This window comes from Argiope bruennichi, chromosome 3 (assembly GCF_947563725.1).
Source record: "Argiope bruennichi chromosome 3, qqArgBrue1.1, whole genome shotgun sequence".
Taxonomy (NCBI): Eukaryota; Metazoa; Arthropoda; class Arachnida; order Araneae; family Araneidae; genus Argiope; species Argiope bruennichi.
This window is the reverse complement of record NC_079153.1, coordinates 136,284,075-136,300,909: the sequence shown is the minus strand read 5'-3', so window position 1 is coordinate 136,300,909 and position 16,835 is coordinate 136,284,075. Positions and strand designations below refer to the sequence as shown.

Sequence of the window (16,835 nt, the reverse complement as noted above, 5' to 3'; positions counted from 1 at the left end):
TTTAAGTAGAAATGAACATGGGAAAAAGAGAATTTAAATAGTCCGTGAAGATATGCATCATGTATTGCTGCGTGAATGGGAAGAAAGACTCTATTTAAAACACCGACTGAGAGCGAAATAGTGAGTGGATTTGTGCAACAGCCTTCCTTAAAACTGTGTGCTGCTGTTGCTGCTGTCGCTGCAAAAGTGGCGTCAGCGTATTACGGCAGTAAAGTTTTAAACGAGCATTGTTTAATAACTGCAATGGGAAGAAAAATACACCCATTATGTATAGATTAATTTTTACTCTGTACTCTTCACGGGCAAATGAAGAAATATCCAAAATGTCTGCGAAACCTAGTTATGAAATTCAGGGCATTACAACATTGCCATTTCTTCAAAGATGCGTTATTTTATAAGGGGAAATAAAAGTCAAATAATATTCTAGAATCATATTTTAACAACAGTATTTTTGAAATATATTCACTAACTCTCTTTATCTAATTTCATTATAAGGCGTTTAATATTGCCCATGAATAAGCTTTAAAAATCAAGGGTATTTATTGATCCCTCAAATACTGTTGCATATCTGTAGCCCTGTCCAACAGCTGCTTCAACTAATTTTTAATTTATTATTGTTCTTATGTTCGAGAATTCGAATGGCACAGGCACACTATTTTTAGTTCAGCATGTCTAAATATATTGCAACAGGATTTTTTTTGGTGTGTTTTATTCATGTCTTGAACCATTTATTGTTTTTAGAAACAGTATTTAGCGCTTTCAGAACAATCCGATTTACTTTGTTTGAACTTTTTCGCCATTAACTATCTGAAATATTTAACTAATATAATAATAATAATTTCTACTCGTATTATTGCACTTCTTCAAGTGAAAGATTATATTTTCATGTCGTGTTCTGCCATCACTGGGAAAATTTTGAAAATAGCATTTCTTATAACTCTCAACCATTGTGAAAAATGTCTTTTCATGTCTTTTTTATTATTTTTTTTCATTTGTGTTTTCATTATTATTTAACAGATTATTCGCGGAAATGGCTTATGCGCAGTTTCTGCATCGCTCAGTTAATCATAGGTTTACTGTTCTCGGATTTTTATGTAAGCGAATTTTATCCCTGATGTGTTGGACATGTCCGACCTTCCATCGTTTCCCGCAGTTGCGGAAGTCCCTTGTATGCGTTTCGTCAAGCATTTTCCTTATTATTATTTTGTTATCTTATCAGTACATAATTTTTGGGAACAATTATTTTCCTCAAACATGAAAAAAAAAAAAAAAAAATGTTTTGATGTGTACATGATTGATCCCTTGCATAACAGACGATTGTTTCCGGAGGACGAATTCGTGCTATGTTGTTCCTTTTTATTATGTCTTATATATATATTTTGCCACTGTAGTCGCAACTTCGTTCTTCGTGAGAAGCTTATATATATGAAGTCTGCGAAGGGTGAATATGCAGGCCTTTCGCGGAGATTGTAGGACGAATTAAAATGTCATTTACACCAAGTATCTCTTGTTTATTTTCAAAGCATGAATTTAATATTAGTTATAATTTATGTATATTTTTAAGAGTCGCACGCGTTCATTTATTAGAGGTTTAAGTCGATATATTGGGTAGTTTATTTCTTAATTTCTCTAATTTCCCCCCTCTCCTCCTCCCCCCTTTTTTGTCTCATTTCGCTAACAAATGTTGAAATTACTGTGTAAACTAAAATGCAAAATATAATTTTAAAAAAACTTACATTAATTGGAACTAATTTCATACTGTCATCTGTTCACTTTTGACATTCTGAAAGTATTGGCTAGAAACATTTTATCTCATAAAAATGCGTTTCCCAAGGTAAATTTGAGTGCAAGCTTAATATTTGTAGAAATCAAATAATTTTTTGTTTGTCATTTTTGTTTACAATGAAACAACATTCAAGAGAACAAGCGAATATAATTGCTTAATTTTTATATGAAATTATAAGAAGCTTCGGTTTATATTTTATTGAAAAAAACAAAAAAAAACAGGCAAAGTATGTCTTTGGATTAAATTGGGTAAAATTTTCACCTACGCATCAGCTTACTAATCACTCCACTGGCGCTGAGTTTTATTTGCTTGTTCCCTTTACATATCTAAAGTTGCATTCGACCTTCGAAAATTATGCAAGAAAACATTAAATGTTCCGTGAAAAAGTCTTGATAGTAATTGACAAAGAAATGTTATATAATATGTTATATCTTTCATAGAAAAATATTCTGTGTAAAATCGAAAGATTGTACATGTTTATCTATATATTTTCTAGATGGTTGCTCCTATATTTCTAGTTAATATCTTCAAATATAGATGGTAAATTTTTTCTCAAAATTCCGATTTTTCAATTTCATTTTATTTCAGAATGGATTTCCATCTTTTACGAACTTCTTACTTAAACGCAATATGACCATTCAGTCAAAGGGTCATGGTGGCCCGGTGGAAAACTGTCGGCTTTGGAACCGGTTGGCTCCAGGTTCGAGACCCAATTTCACTGAAGAACCGTTTTATTTGTGGATCTGGTGCATGTTATATCCGTCGGGACCAAACGTCCTCCCGTTTGGTGTGGTGTGGAAGTTTGGAGAGGGTATAGAAGCTCAGGTGTTGTCAGAGGTCATCCGAAAGCGGTTAAAAATTACGAGGTCCGTCCCAAAATAGCCCTAGTATTGCTGTATAACGGAACGTTAATATATAAATTAAATTAACGCCATTCGATCAAAAGAATTCCTTTAGTCGGAATTTCATCATTGACCAAAAACAGCCTGTATTGCTCTGTGAACACAGTTAACAGTATTGGGCATTCGCCGATATTTTTTCCAGCGTTAATGACTAACATAAATGATACAGTCTTACAAATATTTTTGATAGAAGGTTTCGGTTTTGTTTGCTTAAATTTTTAAAATAACCAGGAGGGCATAGGTTTTTTTTTTTTTTTTTTGATTAAATCATTTCTGATTCCTTTGTTCAAAATTTCATGGTTGCAGATTCATAGAGAACACGCATTGTTTCGAAACATCATCATGCCTTTCTCTTAAGGGTGCCAATCAGTTGTAAAGTCCCATAGTAATGCTGTTTCATAGAAATGTTCATTAAGAAATCAGCATTAAATAAATACTTTGTTTATATGAATAAATTGAAGTAATTGTATCCTTGTTAATGTATATTTTGAATTTTTTTGGTCGTAATCTATAAGCATCCTCAAATCAAAAAGAAAAAAGAATACAGATTACATGTTCGATACACAATAAAAAGGAAACGCACAATTGAATTGGGATTAATGTATCACTGCGAAGTGCATTAAGAAAAATCGATTAAGAGAGTGATGCAGGAAATGAAGGTGATTTATGGATTTTGTGATTACAGAGTGAGTAGTAAAGCTAGGCACAAGTGCTAAGCATGAGTTTAAATAAGTTAAATTTTCTAATAAATGAACTATGTCTGTGCTCTGGAAATTCAATTTCAAAAGAAAGTGAAATGAGAGCGTAAATAAACACCATCAACAAATTTCTCGGCCACGATAATAAAGAGCGAATAATAATGAAAAATAGTTTGATAGATTCCTTTTGATGGGTTATTTTCCGGAATGGCCTCTGCTATTTCCGATTTAATGACGCCCCTTAAAAACAAACTTGTAAATGGACTGTGCCTATGGCCTCGGACGAACCACTGGCTGGAACTGTTACCGCGTGAGTCATCGGATCTCTTGTTTTTTCGGCCGGTCTTTTGAAGCAAAGGTACGCTCCACCCCCGATTCGAGCACCTAGCACTTTTGCAGGGCATTGTGTTCTTTCATAGTCGAACATCTCATCGCTGCTGATGTCACGTTTGTGGAAATTCGCCTTTGTAATTCAGATAGTTTGGAAAGGGGGTCATTCTCAAACTAGCCAGAGATGACGGCCTCGGTGAGAATGCAAGTTTTCCGACGCCGCTGTCTTTCAAAACTCATTTAGTTTCGAGCGAAAGTATTTGCGCTTCGAGGAAATTCTCACCAAAAAAAAAAAAAAAAAAAAAAAAGGCGTATTATAAAATTTTGATTAATATGCAAAATATATGTACTGTAAACAAGTAGCTATACGAATGAGTGCATCATATTTGATTGGTGGTAGTTTGAAGACATGTGCACGAAAAATCTATTGTGTTATGTTTTATGCATTTACTTGCGATACTTTAGAAACAGGAAAGGAAAACACACAGGAAAATTGTAATTATGGATTATTACGAATTTTGCCACCCATTTTTTTTGGGGGGGGGAACTAGCCGCGTTTGGTGACCTGCTAATCTCATGTTAAATTAGTTAAAAGTTATAAAAAATACCCACCAATAGCTTTCATGTATACATTCCACACAGAACACAACATGTAAAATCCTAAAATAATATATCTTAAAAATCATGTTCAGAACGAGAAAATTAATATTTGCAATCTATTGAAATTTTAGTCAAGAATTAGGAGATTTTGTCAGGAGTTTTAGTCATAAAATTATTCATAAATAATGTTTAAAACATACTTTTTCTTCTTGACATTGCTAATAGTGTCATTTTTGAAGGACATAAAAACAGAATTTTATGATCACACTTCATTTATGCTTTGTTTGATAACAAATTAAAACAAAATGTATAGGAAAAGATTAGTATCATTTTAAATGTCTATGAAAATGGGGGCGCATTTTTTAACAGTCCCTAAAATGGGAGCATAGGCTTTAAAAGGGGTCATGCCACCTCGATATTTTTTAATTCAGGTGAAAAATGAGAAGATTTTTGTGCTTCTGATATGAGATTTGCTGTTTCCCTGTTTCTATAAATATAGCTTTGTCGATTCATTTAATTTTCATTTTTAATTTAGAAAACAAATGGAGATGCAACTTTTTTTCATGCTTGGACTTTGTCGGGAAAATGTTCTTATTTAATTCACACTCGTTTGCTGTTGTTATAAATAATTTTAGTTTGTATTTTCGAGTTCATACATAGAATCAGCAATACTTTTTACTAAATGAAATTGTTTTCCCCCTCTTTACACTACTGCCATAACAAAAATTCTGTCTGCTCGTTCTCATTATGAAGAGCACTCATTGGAGGTGTGTGTAAATAATAGAATAACGTAGAATTAAATTTTCATTGAGCACTTATAGCGTATATGTTTATCTTAACTCCTATGACGTGTTGATTTACTCAACTTAGTCTTCAATTTTACATTGACATAGAGAGATTTTAAAGATTATTAAATTTTGTTCACCCCGAATCGGAGATAAATCCGTTAACTGAACTTTATTAAGAGGATAGTTAATAATAATACATACATACTTTTTTTACAATGTTGCACTCGAAAATATCAGGAGAGGATTTATTGCTGTTTGGTTGGATGCAGCAGTGTAATATTTTAATCCACTTTTTTTCCTGAAATGAATGATACTGTCATTTCGACATCTGTTGTACTGAGTAAATATAATTCTGCCCATCACATATGGGCTTCAAAGCCTGCGGTGTCGAATCAGCTAAAACATCAGCAAAAAAAAAAAAAAAAAAAAAAATCTATCAAGAGATTGCAATTTTTAGAAAAACTACTTTACTCATAAGTAACTTAAGATTTTAAATTTCAAATCCAAATGTGTTTTGTTAGGTATTCAATAAGATTAAATAACTAGTTGTGATATAATTTCTTTTTAAATTTGTCAATTGTAAATTATATTAAAATTTAAATGTTAAAAGATAAGCATCATTTATTATTGATATCGATGATTCAATAATCACACTCACACACGCCTTCTGTCCTCGCCCAGGCAGTTCGTCTAAAAATGAATGCCATACGAGATGTGCAACGCCATTGTTTTTACATGTAATAATCGATATTAATAAATACTTCTTTGTAAAGATTTTCCTCTGAATAACTTTACAGAGAATTAATCCTTGTACTGTTTTTTCGAAGAGTGATTTCTCATAAAAGAAATTGAATAGCCAGTAATTCCAAATATGTTTCTGTGCATACAGCAGGAATCGACAACTAAAACTCATGAAAAGCCTAGGAAAAGAGAAGGTTGAGAGGGGGGGGGGAGAAGAAAGCTGAAAGTAGTAAAGTAAGCTTTGGGTGAAGTGGACAAAAGGGAGAGGATCAATTTGCCCCATCCAAAAACTGAGGGCTGTCTCACTACAATTCTAATATTTCTATATTCACTAAGAGAAAAAGTGGCTTTCATGGGTGCTTGTTGACAGCTTGAACGTGCTCGTCTCTTATTTGTTTCATGTCCTTTCTTTATATGGCTTCCCCCCATTTCTTTGCTTTCTTCCCATTCTCAGAGTTGGAAAATTAGCAAATTAATTTGTTTTTAATTTTTGAAAAATAGCTTCATGAAGTGTTGCAACCTATTGGAAGCCACTACGTTCGAAGCAAAGAGGTCGAATTTTCTGTTTCTTGATATTGTATATACTTTCAGCTTGTTATCAATTATTATTTTCGTATATAATTTACGAGTTTTGCTTTTAATTTAATTTCGAGCTATTTGAATTGTCTAGAAATAGTAAACCACATTACAATTCTGGCTTTTGGAAAATTTATCGTTTACAAAAATTAGTTTTAATTATTTGCCAAGTGAAAATTATTTGCAGTTTAAGTAAAGCGGAAATGCATCATTTTAATATTCAGTGTCCAATGGAAATCAAGTAGAGTGTGACTCTCCAAGTCACAGTTGTTCGCCCATTTGGGATAGCGGAAAAAGAAGTAAGGCATTTGAGATCCGAGAGCCTGTTTTCAGGAGTGGAAAGGCTTTCCTGTCCGAGAATCTAGAATTCCTAAGGATCAACAAAAGGTATGAGGTTGGCTTTACCCGACAACTCAGGCAGCAAGGGAAATAAACCACTATTTTCATGGGAAGTTTTAAATTTTTGTTCTGTGCATTCAGATTTCAAGCTCCGGAAAAAGTTGAAAAACACCATGTTACAACCGGTCTCTGCGATGACATGAAAATAATGAAACCATGATAATTCAATGCCGAATTCTGTAAATTAGTGCGTTCTATGCCATGATTCAGGCTTCTGATTCGGACCTTCTGTCCCAGTTAGAAAACCAATTTTTAAAAATCATAGAGACGGGGTGTATCTAAAGAGATAATCAGTGTAAATCAAATGGCGTCAGCGGCAGAAATGTAGTACTCGTTTTTTTGTCTGTTGAAATTACATTCCGTGTAGGAATACTCCATTTTGCTTTAGTTTCCCATGACAAAACTTCGGAAATATTTGTTCACTGCTTGCTCAAATCTTAACCCCTAGAATCTAAAACTACCTTCCACGTGTTATTTTGCGAACAACAAAGAGTGTGAATTCTTAGCCCAATTTAGATGGACCATTTAACTCAAAGAAGGTGGAAATGATATATGCGAAATTCGTCATTTCTTTAGGGACCAGAAGAACTAATCCGTCTGAGTAATCTGTGGAGCAAAAATTGCACCCACGGGACAGTCTGGCAGAAAGTCACTCTTCAAAAATTTAACAAGCACTACACTACCGTAAGAACTCTAATCACTGGCCATTCCCGACCGTTGAAATATTCTCAAAGAATTTTAAATAATTAAATATTTAGATTGAACTCATCATTCATCGAGGATATCCATCAACCCTGCTGCTATTTTTTCTTTCAAATTTTAAACATTAGTTGTGTAACAGTAAAATCAAAGTAAATAGTGAAGAAAAAGAGCTGCAGAGAATATAGAAACATCGTTAGTGTATGCCATTGGCACAGTGATCTCGGAGTTCTTCCTTATTACTGTTATCTTACATTTGTGCAGACTGTCATTCTGAGTGAGCTCCCCCTAACCAAGAATGACAAGTGTCTCGAAAAAAAATTTCTCCTTAAACTGTACAAACGTAAGTGATGTAGGGCTCTAGTCAATGCTGCTTGGGCAGTGGCATAATGCAGCATAAGCACGGACCATAAGTCCGTGAAAATATACATCTTTTCTTCGTTCATCTTGTTTACCTTCAACTGCTTTTAGGATGGCAATGGATGGCAAAATACACACCTCATTATTTCATTTCCTTTATTCCCTAGCTGATTAAATTGCTGTTATTAGGACAAAAACCCAATAACCGATGCTATTGCTCATTTTGAAACCATTTGTAAACATTTTAATTGTTCAGGAACATTAATTTTCCAATGGACCGAAAATATAAAAATGTTTTACCTAAGAAATACTCTTTATAACAATTTTTTTTCTTTAAAAATGGATTAAATAGACAAAGTGCATTTTTTTTAGCAGATAAGCCTACTGGAAAGCAGGAAGAGCATCCAATACTTCCTAGGCAATAGTGCGTTAAACTTTAGTTTACATAGAGAATTCTCTGAATTTGCATTTGCCGTAATTTGTTAGTATTTGAAAATCAAATTTCAGCATCACAGAGTTCAGCGGCAGAATCGCGGAGATTTTGCTCTCCGGGTGGCCCTTGATGTTCACAATATTAGTTTGGAGATTTTTCTTCTTTTTTTAAATTCTAGCGAGATTGGGTCTTCATGTCAAGAATAGGATCATGCATTGTAATTCTTAATGTTTATATAATTCATTTTAAGGCAAGGGGAAATTAGTCATTTTTGAAAAGAAAGATAATGATTCTGCACTTCTTTCGATTCATTTTCAATTTATTGGATCATTCCTCCATTATTTCCAACGCTTCCCTAATCTTTTCTGTAAACTTGTTCGAAAGTTTCTGAAGACAAGTAAAATGCTATCTGCACACTGAAAGACAGTTCAATTTTCATTCCGATCTATTTGAAGTAGTCTGTCAGTAACTACTAACAAATTAATAATACCCGAGATAAGAATTCTATAATCGCCTTTAAACAAAAGTACTCAATTTCAAGCTCCCTTATCAACCGTGTTCTTATTCTACAGGAAGACTGATTTGATTTTCATTATGCACATTTACATCCATTCAAGAGTCTCAACAATATCGTTTTATTATAACAATCTGAAAGAGATCATACAACAATACCTCTTCATTTCCATTTTGCTGATAGTATTTGATACATCTAACGAAATTGCAAGGAAAATTATTTTTTAATATTTTTGAAATTTAAATTTATATTTTGCATTTAAATTTTAATTTAAAAAGGTTTAAAGTTATTTAATATATTCATTTCGCAGCAAGAAGCCAAATAGTTGAGAATGGAGTTTGCTTATCTTTTCTAATTCAAAAACAAGTCTTTGCAAAATATTTTTTTTTTTTGGATGAGGATTATTTACAAGAAGATTTATAAGCTGTTGGGAGCTTCAGATCCTTACCTCCTTTGGAAATGAGTGCAACTTTTGATTTCATATTTTTGGGAAAGTGCCTTCTCTGACACGCCTGTTCAGTAATTCAAAGGAATAATCCGAGTAAGCAAGGAAAAGCTTTTGAGACACACTTAATGTTAGTCCATCATGACCGAAATTTTATTAGGATCTGTTACTCGAAAGATTCCTCGAACTGCAGGTTATAATTATTTGTGGGAATTGACTTTTTAATCTGCATATTTTTTGGAAAATAAGCATTAGTCCTCGGAAAATGCGGAGGATTATTATCCTGATGAATCCTGATTATTTGTTTAAAGATTTTGTAAAGTATCTGTTTTCTTTGTCTGTAACAGTGATCCCGTCTGATGTGTTAATAGAACATTTTAAGAAAAAATCAGATGAAGTGACTTTCAAAATGCTAGTAAAGAATTCTCAAAAAAAACTTATCATTTGATTTGTAATAATCAGCCATCTCCTTTCTAAAAGTTAATGATCACGTTGAAAGTAATATTAAGCAACAATAAAGTTGCTTTTTCAATAGAATCATCAATTTTTTTTAATATTTTATTTTAAAGAAATGAATCCTGTTCCTATTAGTCTGTTTGAAAATTCCATCAAGTAGCACTCTTCGTTTTCAGTGTTCGCTTTTGAATGGAATATTTCTCCCGTAGTCAATGTATTACCTGTTTCAAAATAATTTCTTTTACTAGTTTGGACATTCTCCTACCCGAAAGAAAAATTTCAAATACAGTTTAACAGAAAAATCCCTTAAAATTTGTTTTGCCTGCTACCTAGAAATATAGTAAATCAAAGAATGGTCTTATTCCTCTTTATTGGGTTACATACACCGATAGAAAAAGCTACGCGAATGCTAGTCCGAAATAAATAAATCTTTGCTTTGTGGATGCTGAACGCTCTCTGCGGCTTGTGTGGCGTGCCATCATGTAAAATTCATTCATAAAACCTCTAGAAGGCAGACCTTTAGACCTAAAGCTATCTAATTCGGCAATGGTAACTTCTTGGACAATCGGGGTTCATTTTCGAATTCTAATTAGAATTTCTTAATTCTTGTTAAAATTAATAAAAATGTAAACCCTTTTCCTCAATAACCTTGATGCGTATTACTATATAAAAATCGTTTTCGTTTCAGCTTAAAATTTTAAAAAGATTAATTTTTCGTTGATAGCAGTTCCATTTCCGTGTGTTTCTCTAACTTTGATAAATTTTGAAAAATATTCTTATTTGTATAATGCAACAATGCTTTTCATTGTTTTATATTCTAAGCTTTTAACAACAATCATTGCGACGATATTGCATACATTTTTTTACACACATATTAACAATAACACATAGACAGATGAAATGGATCATGCTTTGAAGTTTCGTATAGAAGTTCGGGTAGAAAGGTTTTGAAATCTATCTGTAGCCCTACTTCTTATTCTTTTGAGAAACCTAGATTGCTTTCTATGAAACCACAATAAAAATTTGAATTTCTACTCCTAAATTTAGATTAGCTAAAAACTTGCAATGATTGCAGATTAATAATTATTGCTTTGTCACTGAAGCATGAATTGTGACTCGGATGAAGACATTTATGATCCTAGAATGCCTCCGGATGTGCTGCTTCAGATTTGCAAAATTTCGTCCAAATGAAAATTGAAATTATTATTAGTAAATTCCGAAGACAAACTTCGAAAGTTGTAGACCCACAATCATAGAAAGATGGCCCTTTTTATGCCTAGTTTGTATATAGGAGATCACGGAAAACAAGGGCCAACAATTGTTTCGTATCTCTCCTTCGAAAAAGACAAGAAACTTTATGCACTATAATATGTAATATTTTGGTCGAAAGCTTTGCGGTAACTTAAAATATTCCTATATATATTTAATTACTTTTATAATTGAGTACAAATTTAGGAAGAATATTACCCGCAAAATTATTAGAATATTATTTGAATATTACCCGCCTCTTTACTAATTGACCAGTACTACGCCGTGTAAACTGCATACAGTACACTGTAAAGTTGTATTATTTAACCCTTTCCTGTAAGATTTAACAATGAAAAAGTGTGCATGCAATAACCACTTAATTATTATTTAAGAAAACCTAGTTTATTTTATAATTCTCACACATTGTTAATTGAAATTATATATTTGGTATGGAATTAATTGTAATTCATAAGTTCAGATTCAACTTTTTAAAAAGCTCTAATGATTTTAGATTGGCAACTAATTTTCGAGTTTACGCCAGGCACTTCCGTAATTTTTTTTTCCACTATCCTTTTTCTTGCATATCCATTTTTCTGATAACGTGTTTGACTCCGGAGCATTCATTAAATAACTTATTAGTCTCTAAGCATGTTTTCGTCTTGGTAATATTACATCATCATTAGTTTCATTGCCAGTATCGGGTAAATGTATGCTTATTTCCTCTGGTTTATCTGAATCCCATTAATCATCTTCATTTTCATAGTCCACACTACTCGTATTCATTATGATGTTTATTCCACCACATGTTTTACCATTAGTAAGACATATATTCAAGCTAAATATTTATAAGAGAAAAGTCCACAGACTAACAATAATTTGGACCAGGACAATCTAACGGTAAACAATATGTGATGGTGATCTATTATATCAACTTAAGTAATAAAAGTGCTGCCAATACATTAGAAATTTTAAACCGCATTTATTATTATATTCAACAGTAACTTTAATTGCATGACGAATATAACTGGTCATTGTGCTATATGGCTGTACTCGTCATTTTACTGAAAGGGGTTAAGTGATCTTTTATCAAAATCTAGAATTTCTATTCAAATCATACTATAGTAAGGCTGTAAAGAAGCTTAATTAAAAAAAGAGGGTGATTCGAAAAACTCTTATGTTTATTGGGATAAGATAATAACAATATTTATGGAAAAAAGAACGGGAAGGAGCGTATAAAAATATCTGGATCAATGGCAACAGTATTTTTGCGTTCATCCAATTCATTTCAATATTTTTCGCTTCTTTCGCCAAATTTGTATTTTTTTTTTTTCGCATTGATTAAGCATTTTTCGAGACGTTTTTGAAGGTTTTTATTGAATTGTTGTTGCCTCCTTATGAAAATTTAACTTTTAAAAGACCAAACCTCCCGGGCTTTCATTTGCTCCGTCTGGCGCCGTCTGTGTTATGAAAAGTGGGTCGCCTCGGACCGTTTCCATGGCAACTCACAGTGAGGGATGAAGGAAGATAATTTGATCCTAGGGAAGATGCAGATGAACTTTGTAGTTTGTGGCGCATTCCAACCGAAGAAGTTAACGTTGCGTTGGGGGGCACAACTTTATTTGATGGGTAACTGAAAATTATGTGGAGAGCCTGAAAAAGCTTTATTTGTATTTTTGCATATTATGATTAATATTTTTATTATAATTAATTTCCACTAATTATTTCTTATTTAATTTTTATAATGCTACATTAAAGGATGTAAAGATGACCAAATATTCTCAGATGTCAGGAAAATTGTTTGATATATTTCTAATTCCTGCAGCTCGTATTGTAAGATCGGAATAAGAGAAAGACATTCAATGGAAAATGAATTAAATTGACCATATAACTATTTCAACTCTACTCTTTGAAGTTCTCAAATGGCGGTGTCAAGCTTTTGTCAAAAAAGATTAAGTTCAAACATTTTTTTGTTTTGGTTTTGCTATATTATTACATAAAATTTAAGTTTTATGATTATCATTCTTAAATTTATTTTCCAAAAAGATGTGCTTTGTGTAAGAAATACACATTTTAATCTTCTAAAGCAGAAAGAAATTTACGAATTATTTTTAATAACCGGCTGAACATTCCGTCTCTACCTGCATATTATTGACAATTAGCTTCTGTTTAAAATCATGATACAGATATCAAACTTCCGTGACATTTCTTAAAAAATTCGAATAATAGTGGTATTAATTTCTGGAATAAGTGCATAATAAGGCTAAATTTTATTATTTCCCGATTTTGGTCTATTATTATTTATTGCACTATTCAATGCCAGATGATCTTGCTAGACTTCATTTCGCTTTTTGATGAGGAAGAAAACTCATTCCATTTTCTTTATAATTAGACAAACCGAAGATTTTCATTTGTCTGAAGAAAAAAGTTATAAGATTATACATATATTTTAATTGACTAATTATGCATATTAAGACAAAAAAAACCATCTCAAGCAACTGCAATTATATAACAAACGCAACGCTTTGTCTGCTATTTATTACCTACAAATATAGGCATTTTGATCTGGCATGCTTATTCAAGAAAAGCCTAAGTGTAAATAAAATATTTTGCTTTTATAAATGCAAGTTTCTAAAGTTGTTTTTAATGTTGTCATCCAGTGTTTAGTGACCTTACTTTTACTTTTTCTGCAATAAATTTAAAAGCTAAACTATTTGTCCCTTTTTAGGAAAATGGATACAGTGAAGGCATGGAAGGAAAAGTGCGTTGTGGAAGCCTTCGTCAGAAATCCAAAGTTCCTCGAGCTTGTTGCTCTCAGCGCTCCGAGTATCCCGGCGAGATTGTAAAGACCCAGGGCATGAACCTTCACCATGGAGACGAATACAAGGAATGGCAGAAGCTAGTGGGAGAGCGCGTCTGCATCAGCGGCGTAAAACAGGGCACGCTCCGATACTTTGGAAGGACCAATTTTGCTCAAGGTTACTGGTGTGGCGTGGAATTAGACGAACCCGTCGGAAAGAATAACGGAACCGTGAATGGCGTAGTATATTTCAACTGTAAACCTAACCATGGAATCTTCGCCCCTGTCACCAAAGTATCCAAACTAAACGATTTGAGTGCTTGTAACTGGCAGTTTGATTCCAGAGAAATCATGACGTCTACTCAAAAACAGGAAACTCGAATGAGGCACTCCAACTGGGATTACACTTTGGGGCTTATGAACGACGTTGAATTGACAGAAAAGAAGTATATTAAGAACAGCATGAGTGATCCATCGTTTTTACAGGCTACCATGCGAACTGCTCTTCCCCGAAGTAGCGAGAGTTTTCCTTATGTCAAGAGGAGTTACATGGAGCAGCATGATTCTTCTCTGAGTTTCAAAAACATAAGGAACTTTCAAGAGGTTACTACAAGGCGAAGCAAGACGCAGCCAAGTTCATCTTCGAATACTTTTGTTAAAAATTCTTCGTCGTTCAATGTAAGTAAATATGGATATAACCAGAAAAATCAGTATTTAGGCTCTAGTGGCTTATATTTAGACGAAACTAGTGAGTCTACAGCAAGACATCATTCTTTTCGATCCAATTCTAGTATACAAAACTCCGCTTTGACGGAAGAGTGTGAACAGTTCCTTCGCACTCCAACTAATTCAGGTGAGGTATCGCCTATGTCTTCCGACACAAAGCGCTTTAATGAAATGCCGCTTTATGATTACAGCAAGATGCCTGATGCTTTTCTGAGTGCTTTTCAGCCTCGTGATTTTTCTGATTTTGAGGATGAGGGAGATGCCGAAGATCGTATGTCTGTAGATTACGACGAAAGCTTAGGAATACTAACACCGAGTCAGATGAAAGATTTAACTCTAGGAGCAGATTTCAAGACTTCCTTGAGCGATATCAGAGCAATGGATTTTCCAAGTTCTGAATCCTTTGATGACATCAATGATCTGCCTGAAGATGAGCAAGTCCACGACGTGTCAGTGTTCCATGTGTCTGAATCTTCCGCTACTCGGAATGTGGAAGTTAGCAAACCCAACAATTTGGGGAGTTATAACAGCAAGACCTATTCGGCAGCTAGCGAGGATAAAGTGCATCTGAGTAGTACGGACAAATTTCTGTATAGTATTTCTCATAAGGAGCTTGACAGTTACGGTCCTGAATCGTGCTTTCCCTCGTCTTCGAATTCGGATACTCACTTTACTTCCTCGGAAGATTTCACCCGAATTTATAAAATAAACAATTTATCTGCTGCCACAGCGTTACACGCGGATCATCAAAAAATTAACAACTTGGAGAAGGATAAATATTTCGAAGAAAAATCATTATCCAATATGGATGAACTCTCTATGAAAGGTAATCTTCATTTGATTCAAAGCAATTCATTAATCGCGCCCGGTGTTGCTTTCCCTGAGAAACATGCTTTAACTTTGGAAGATCAAAACAAGACTGATATCGATCAAAATATTTCTACTTATCACGACGATGGAGTTAAGTCAAAAATATGCCCTGTGAAAAATTTGGTGAACGAAGAAATGCTGAAGAGAAATTATGATACAGATGACAGTCGCGATTCTCTACAGACTGAATCTGAAAATCATGCAACCATGAAAGAGAAGCTTACGGTTTCGTGGGAAGATTGTTTATCTCGCAGCAACGATTCCATGTTCCCACACACTGAGAGACCTGAATCTGTGTACACCGTTGGTAGTAATGACACTGGATTTCAAGAAGATGGAGAATTGGAAGGAATGACGACATCCTTGGATTCCACTGATGGTAACAAGAGATTCTCAACTACAAGCAGAGATAGCTGCATTGTCGCAGATGAGGTGGATGTATACAAAATAACGGAAAGCAATAGCACCTCTGGGTATTCCACTGGGCTAAGTGATTCCTGCTGCAATGATCGAGTTGAAGATGATCTCTCCAGTAAACCTCTTACTGATGAGGAAATACAAGATTCCGTCGGTCCATGTGACTCTGAGGATGCCTTTTCATTCCAGGAAGGCAACAGCCTGAGTAAAGACCCTGATATGATGACGATGGAATCTTCTGAAATCACTACTGAAACTGTTACAGCTTTGTGCAACAATGATAGTGCTAGTGACGCTTTATGCGAAACTATGGTGGAAGATTCTACTTTGACTGAAATACATGAACTTTTGCTTTCTCCTGAAGAAAATAAGTCATCAAATTCAATCGACGCCAAAGAAATTGCAACTGAACCGCGAAAAGAAAGCACATCCGAAGAAGTGGAAAGCCCTAAGTCGCATGAGGCAAAAGACTCGGATGTCGTTAGCGGCTCTCCATCGCAGTCCACCCCGGAGAAGAATCCGAGTCACCCTAAAGGCAAAGCTGAAACTGCGCGTAGTACTACGGTGGCAAATAGGACAAGCAGAGCGTCCAGACTGTGTGACGATGATTCGGATAAGAAGAAGCAAGTTGCGAAATCTCCCAAAAAGAACGTAATGTCCAAAATCAAAGCCATGATTGAAGCTACTTCTTGTAAAGCGGCACCTCGAACAAAGAATGATACCAACGAATCAGTCAGTAGAAGAGCCGTCTCGGCACCCAAGAAAAGTCGATGGGAAGCGGTAACATCCAAGATTGCGGCAAGTCTTGCTGAGGAGAAAACGAAGCCAAAGGCCAGAAGAGACATTAAGAGCAGGGTGGACACTAATTTGATTTCAACTCGTCAGCAAAACATTACATGTAGATCTCCTAAGTTGGACTCATCCCGTCTTTCAAACTGCGAGGGAAGCATGTCTCCTATTTCAGTTTCTTCGAGGGATCGAAGACCACTGACAGAAAGGAACAGGTGAGTAACTGATCTCGTATTTAGACAAAGTGTTGCTGATTTTTAA

The 16,835-nt window shown here is 34.2% G+C and overlaps 1 protein-coding gene across 7 annotated transcripts in view; it reads left to right on the top strand.

The window, feature by feature from the left end:
* The window catches only part of LOC129963103 (uncharacterized), a 166,992-nt gene that overhangs the window by 64,747 nt on the left and 85,410 nt on the right, over window positions 1-16,835 (top strand). For all 7 annotated transcript variants that reach the window (XM_056077172.1, XM_056077174.1, XM_056077173.1 and 4 more), the window contains exon 2: window positions 13,701-16,789. In XM_056077172.1, the coding sequence (XP_055933147.1) occupies window positions 13,701-16,789 (3,089 nt within the window). The remainder of the gene's footprint in view (window positions 1-13,700; window positions 16,790-16,835) is intronic.